This window comes from Rhopalosiphum padi, chromosome 2 (genome assembly GCF_020882245.1).
Source record: "Rhopalosiphum padi isolate XX-2018 chromosome 2, ASM2088224v1, whole genome shotgun sequence".
Taxonomy (NCBI): domain Eukaryota; kingdom Metazoa; phylum Arthropoda; class Insecta; order Hemiptera; family Aphididae; genus Rhopalosiphum; species Rhopalosiphum padi.
In genome coordinates this window covers 49,643,998-49,650,912 of record NC_083598.1, presented here as the reverse complement: position 1 = coordinate 49,650,912, position 6,915 = coordinate 49,643,998, and the positions used below count along the sequence as shown (strand labels likewise).

At 41.3% G+C, this 6,915-nt stretch overlaps 2 protein-coding genes across 2 annotated transcripts; both read left to right on the top strand.

Annotated features, from left to right (window-relative positions):
• The first annotated feature begins 492 nt into the window (after positions 1–492).
• On the top strand, positions 493–3,552 carry LOC132918997 (uncharacterized). Its single transcript, XM_060980352.1, has one exon. The coding sequence runs from the start codon at positions 493–495 to the stop codon at positions 3,550–3,552; it is 3,060 nt and encodes a 1,019-aa protein (XP_060836335.1).
• A 32-nt stretch (positions 3,553–3,584) lies between these two features.
• Positions 3,585–5,762, top strand: LOC132918996 (uncharacterized). Its single transcript, XM_060980351.1, has one exon. The coding sequence runs from the start codon at positions 3,585–3,587 to the stop codon at positions 5,760–5,762; it is 2,178 nt and encodes a 725-aa protein (XP_060836334.1).
• The last annotated feature ends 1,153 nt before the right edge of the window (positions 5,763–6,915 follow it).

The window sequence follows — 6,915 nt, the reverse complement described above, 5'->3', positions numbered from 1 at the left end:
ACCCACACATATACACATCTACACACCACTACACACTAGCACTCTTTGGTTTTGCTCGGCGACCCCGTCCACTTCCTTTGAGTCGCTATACATACATACACACCTTTACACAGGTCGGTCGGTGTGTGAGTAGCACCACGAAGTATTTTGGTGATCGGGCATCACGGACTATTATCGTTCGTTCCCGGCCCGTACATTTTGGTGACCTCGACGTGATCTATATCCATTATCCTCACATAATATTAATATCATTATTTAATTACGGTATATTGATCAAGTAAAATCTTTCGTGACCGATATCTGTCATAAAACTAATATTATTTATTACGACATTTATAGCAAAATCGATGTCTCGTAACATTTATCGCTAATCTTATAATCACAATTTTATTACTAATCATCTTATGCAATATTATTTAATCTTTCGCAAAATATATTAAGTGTGGGTGAATTTGAGTGGGGCTTATATATATATATATAGAGATAATAATAATGGTTCTTGATGAGAGTGTGCAAAAGGTACTCGGCGATTTGAGGAGAAAGCGGGGTGTGATAAAGGCATCTCTTACGCGGATTCAAACCTATATTAGCAAATTTAATCCAAGAGAGGATCCGGTCACTTTATTAGAATTTCGACAGGAAGAGCTACCCCAAATAAACCGAAAGTTTGATGACGTCCAGTGCCAAATTGAATTAATTGATGTTGAAGGTTTTGATGATGCTGTGAAAGAGAGAGAGGTTTTTGAAAACGCATATTTTTCTATACGCTCAGATATGCAGCAAATTATAAATGCAGAAAAGAGTCTAAATACGTCGATGAACAATTCCTCAATCAATACAGCAAATGGGCACTCGCACAGGGTACGCTTACCACCTATTTCACTACCGAGCTTTGACGGGAACATCCAGGAATGGGAATCTTTTTTTGACTGTTTTAAGGCGATAGTGCACGAAGATAATGCCTATCCAGCAGTACAAAAATTCTCCTACCTTAGGTCAACTTTAAGTGGACAAGCGTTGGATGTCATTAAAGGAATACCGATTACTGAAAATAATTACGAAGTGGCAGTCAGAAAGTTACAACAACGTTATGACAACAAAGGTTTAGTGATACAGTCCCACATTCGTGCAATTTTAGACTGCAAACACGTAGAATCAACTTCCGGTTTGCATCTACAAAACCTGCACTCAGACGTCTCAGCACATGTTGCTGCCCTAGAAGCCTTGGGCCAACCTATTCAGCATTGGGATGCTTGGCTCGTGACTATTGTTTTGAGAAAATTGGATCAAAAAACGAGTCAAGATTGGCAGCTTCAGCGCACGAATACGGAACTTCCAAGATATGCGGAGTTAGAACATTTTTTGTCCAACCGTTGTGTCGCTTTAGAAGGCTCCGAAATGTTATCGAAGGATTCCGATGGCTACAAGGACAGTCAATCGGCAATTTCACCCAAAGCAAAGAAAAACTACCAGTACAACAATTCTAAAAAAGGTCTTATCACAGCTACAGATAGAAGTGCAAGGTGTATATGCTGCTCGGAATTTCATAAATTGTATGCATGCAACAAATTCAAGGAATTATCCGCAGGGGATCGGGTAACCTTAGTAAGAGATTCAAGGTTATGTTTTAATTGTTTATGTCCAAGTCACATGGCGAGCTCGTGTCGTTCTACATTCAGTTGTCGGTTGTGCAAGCGCAGACATAACACGTTACTACATTTTGAAAATTCAATGGTTTCAGCAGATAGGATGGAAATCCAAACATCTCAGGTAAACCCGAGCAATCAACCTAGCACCTCACAAGAACCAAGTGTTTCAGCAGCTGCTTCATTAAGCCCTGGATCGGAGCAAGGGTACGTCTTTCTATCTACTGCACTCGTGTTCACTGTGGATAGGTTTGGGAACCAGAGGCAATGTAGAGCAATTTTAGACAGTGGATCGCAGGTCAACTTTATTTCCGGTAGCTTAGCGAATCGATTGCATTTACGATCCCAAAAATCTACATTACCAGTAAGCGGAATTGGAGAAAGCCGTGTCCAAGCGTTGTCATACGTTGAAGTTTCAATTCAGTCGAGATTAAGGGACTATAGAGTGAAACTGGTGTGCTATGTTCTACCAACAATTGTCAGCAAAATACCAGCGTGTCCAAATCCCGCAAGGGGTTGGGAGATCCCAGAGGATTTGCTGTCTGAATTAGCAGATCCTCATTTTTATAATCCTGGTGCCGTAGACCTGTTAATTGGCGGAGGAGTATTTTTTGACATAACTTCATCTACAACCGTACGGAAACCATTAAATGTCAAAAATATATGTTTAAACGACAGCCAATTTGGATGGATAGTCACTGGGGAGCTAGGAGCAGTGTGCCTAGCAGGGGTTCGTACGGTAGGAGAGGCACTAGAAGAGAATTGGAGAGCGATGGCAGATAGGGAGGAGTCATGTTTTGGACGCTTATCCAAAACAAACCAACGTTCCCGGGAAGAGGAGGAAACACTGCAGCATTTCCGTGATACGTTTCAACGCAACCAAGAAGGACGATTTGTTTTGCGTTTGCCAATAAAAGAAGAGCATATGAGTTTGGGGAATAGTCTAGCAATGGCAACCTCAAGATTTATAAACATCGAAAGAAGACTTCAGCGTGATGATCACTTGCGAAAAGAGTATACCAATTTCATGACAGAGTATATAAACATGGGCCATATGTATGAAGTAATTGCAACACATGAAGTATCACAGGATGCTTGTTATTTGCCGCATCATCCAGTCATAAAATCATCGAGCCTAACCACTAAGACTAGAGTGGTCTTTGATGCTTCAGCTAAAACGCAGAACGGCACCTCACTCAATGATATGCTGAAGCGCGGGCCGACTGTACAGGAAGATATCTTCTCTATTCTGACGAGATTTCAGAAACATCAATATGTGTTAACAGCGGACATTGAAAAAATGTTCCGGCAGATTATGATCGCAAAGGAAGATCATCATTTACAGCGAATACTTTGGCGTGATCATCCCCATGAAGCACTTCGGACATACGCCTTAGCCACTGTAACGTATGGCACAACACCGGCATCCTTCATGGCTACGCAATGCCTCGTGGTACTTGGAGAGGAAGCAAAGAAAAGGAGCTCTAAGATTTCGGATGTCATCTTACGCGACTTTTATATGGACGATCTGATGACGGGTTGTGACACTGAGGATGAGTGCATACAATTACAGGAGCCCATAGCTAGCATCCTGGACTCAGCTAAATTACCACTACGAAAATGGTGCTCCAATTCGTCATCAATCATCGCAAGGATAGGCAAAAATCAAGATGATGCTCTGTTTACACTAGATCTGGGAGACGGAGATATCATAAAATCCTTAGGGCTGTGTTGGCAGCCATTCGTTGACCAATTTAGATTCAACATCACGATCCCTGTGGACAGATCAAATCTTACCAAAAGAAAACTATTATCAGACTTGAATAAAGTATTTGACCCATTAGGATTTTTGGGTCCCGTACTCATTATAGGAAAAATATTCAAAAATATTAATTATGGCAATTAAAAAGAAACTGGGATGATCAACTAGAAGTGGATATGCAAGACAAGTGGAAAACTTACTATGCCGGATTGGAGGAACTAAAGGATCTTACCATTCCCCGAAAATGTAAACCTCATCCTAGTGACAAGGTCGAAGTACATGGATTTTGCGATGCATCAATGGAGGCATATGGAGCATGCATGTACATACGAAGTTTAGATAAAGCTGATAGATGGCACTCGCGTCTTTTATGCTCAAAATCAAGAGTAGCTCCATTGAAGGGAGCTACTATACCACGACTTGAGTTAAGTGGAGCGCTCCTCTTAGCGCAACTAGCGACCAAGGTAGCAGAATCATGGGACATAAGCAGTGCAACCATGTGCTTGTGGACTGACTCTACGATAGTTTTAGGATGGCTTAATAGTCATTCCACAAGGTTAAAAACGTTTGTAGCTAATCGAGTGAGTCAAATATTAGATTTAACCGAAGTCAATCAATGGAGACACGTACGCACACAGGACAATCCCGCCGATCTTATATCACGAGGCATAAGTCCGGCAGAATTAATAAGGGCAGACATGTGGTGGAGTGGACCCAAATGGCTGGAGGAAGACAAGTTAAGTTGGCAAATCCAACCTACGTTAATGAAGAATCCGGAAGAACTACCTGAAATTCGTAAATTGAAGCTGGTGTTAACAGCAACCAATCCGGTAATTAATATGATCAACCAATATTCTGAATGGAACCGTATGCTTCGAGGGATATCCTGGTTAAGAAGATATATAAAGTACATCAAAGGGGATAAAGGTTCAAGAGAGCCACGGCAGCTCCAGATAGCAGACCTGAGAGAGGCTAAGGTTTCAGTGTTAAGGATAGTGCAACAAGAATGCTTTCGTAAAGAGTTCCTAGCGCTGGAAAAGAGGCAAGAGGTGCCAAAAAACAGTAAGCTGCGGTGTTTAAATCCATTTATAAAAGATGGATTGATACTGGTTGGTGGAAGATTGGAAAACTCAAACATCAATGATAACCGTAAGCATCCCATTGTTCTTCCTTCATTTCACAAGATCACTGTTATGATCTTTGAATCCTATCATCGCGAGCTTCTTCACGTTGGACCTCAAACATTGCTATCTGAAGTGAGACGTCAATATTGGCCCTTACTGGGCAGGGCAAATGCACGGGTGGTAGTACGACGGTGTATCAATTGCATAAGAGCGTGTCCACGATTTGACCAACCACTAATGGCAAGTCTTCCGAAAGATCGTCTTCAATGTGCGAGGCCTTTCACAATCACAGGCATTGATTTTGCTGGGCCTGTTTACGTACGCAGCGGTTTAAGACGAGTACCAGCAAAAAAGGCGTGGATTGCCATATTCGTATGTTTTTCTACAAGGGCCATGCATTTGGAACTTGCTGAAGACCTCTCCAGTCCTACATTTTTAGCTGTTTTGCGCTGTTTCATGGGCCGACGAGGCAAATGTGCCAAAATCTACAGTGATAATGGCACAAATTTCGTGGGAACTCAGAAGGAACTGGTATCCATGATGAAAAAGGCTAGTGACCAGGTTGTAAAGGAAGGAATCGAATGGCATTTCAACCCTCCCTCAGCGCCACACTTTGGAGGGCTTTGGGAAAGTGCAGTAAAGAGCACTAAACATCACTTAAAAAGAGTAATGGGAGAACACAAACTCACCAGCGCAGAGCTGCGAACTCTCCTTTGCCAAATAGAAGCGTGCTTAAATTCAAGACCAATTACTCCGCTTAGCAGTGACCCATCCGATATTGAAGCTTTAACCCCGTCCCATTTTCTAATTGGAGGCCCAATGTTGATTCCTGATGAACCAGACATCTCGGGGGAACCAGTAAGTGCCCTTAAGCGTTGGAAGTTGGTTCAGAACCTTATGCAAACCTTTTGGAATCGATGGTCAAAGGAGTACCTTCCACAGGTACAAACTCGCGGAAAGTGGACAAGCAAGGGAACCCAACTAAAAAAGGGAGACGTGGTGATCATAAAAGATGAATGCCTACCACCTACAAGATGGAAGTTAGGTTTAGTGATCGAAACTCATCCAGGAGCTGATGGATTAACACGAGTAGTTACGTTAAGGACAGCAACTGGAGCGCAAATGCGTCGACCCACCGTGAAGTTGTGCCGCTTACCAGCACATGAAGAACATGATTCGGTTGAAAATCATAATTTTCAACGGGGAGAGGATGTTGGAGCCGAACGCTAACAGACACCGACCGCACACACACACACAATCACACAATCACATTTATTTTTACTGTTTTATTTCTGTGCTAATTATTATCGTTTGTGAATTATATAATATGCAGATTATCGCCGCCGCCGCACCGGCTGCGCGATTATTATTATTTACCACGGCCGCCCGGGTCAGCAGTTCGTTTCCATAGTACCTACAAAGAACACGTCTTTTATATTATTACGTGCGCTAATCGCCGTTAGTACATAATTATATTTCTTGTGAGCGCAAATCGCCACTTGGTTCATTTTATTATATTGTGAGGCGCGAATCGCCACTTAGTTTATTATATTGTGTATTTATATTTTGTATTGTGTGTCGCTAATCGACACATTATTTTATATATTGTGCGGGTGCTAATCACCATCCATCTATAATATTATTTTTTTTTTATTATTATATTTTTCTATCGTGTGTGTGTGTGTTATCCTTTTTTGTATAGCTAGGACCAGCTGGCCAGACTGCGCTCCACCAAATTGTGAGTTTTTATTTATATTATTGCTATTTATTGATTATTTTTTACAAACAATTAAATTATTATTAAGTTGCTGGGCCAAAAGGACCATATAGTGGCACTGCTTGTTGAGCCAGAGCGGCCGATTATATATTATTAATTATTACCTTTATTATATTTTTACCTGTTGGGCCAGTAGGGCCGTAGATTTTATATTATTACTTGTTGGGCCAGGAGTGCCATATTACTATATTCTTTTTATACCCTTAGGTGTTGCTGTGAGTTTTATATTCTTGTATTCGTAATAATTATTAAATTTGTGTATAATACAGCAACTTAATTACCTACTATCTGTTACCATTTTTGTTGAATTATTTCTTATATCCGTCATTAGTTTTAAGCGTACACACCCACACATATACACATCTACACACCACTACACACTAGCACTCTTTGGTTTTGCTCGGCGACCCCGTCCACTTCCTTTGAGTCGCTATACATACATACACACCTTTACACAGGTCGGTCGGTGTGTGAGTAGCACCACGAAGTATTTTGGTGATCGGGCATCACGGACTATTATCGTTCGTTCCCGGCCCGTACAACAATAATTGGTGTTTTTATTTCTACAATATTTTTCTACTCATTTTTTATAGTTTATAGTTTCTG

Coding starts and splice junctions, on each gene's coding strand:
- LOC132918997 (XM_060980352.1), top strand. CDS start 493: ATGGTTCTTGATGAGAGTGTGCAAAAGGTACTCGGCGATTTGAGGAGA.
- LOC132918996 (XM_060980351.1), top strand. CDS start 3,585: ATGCAAGACAAGTGGAAAACTTACTATGCCGGATTGGAGGAACTAAAG.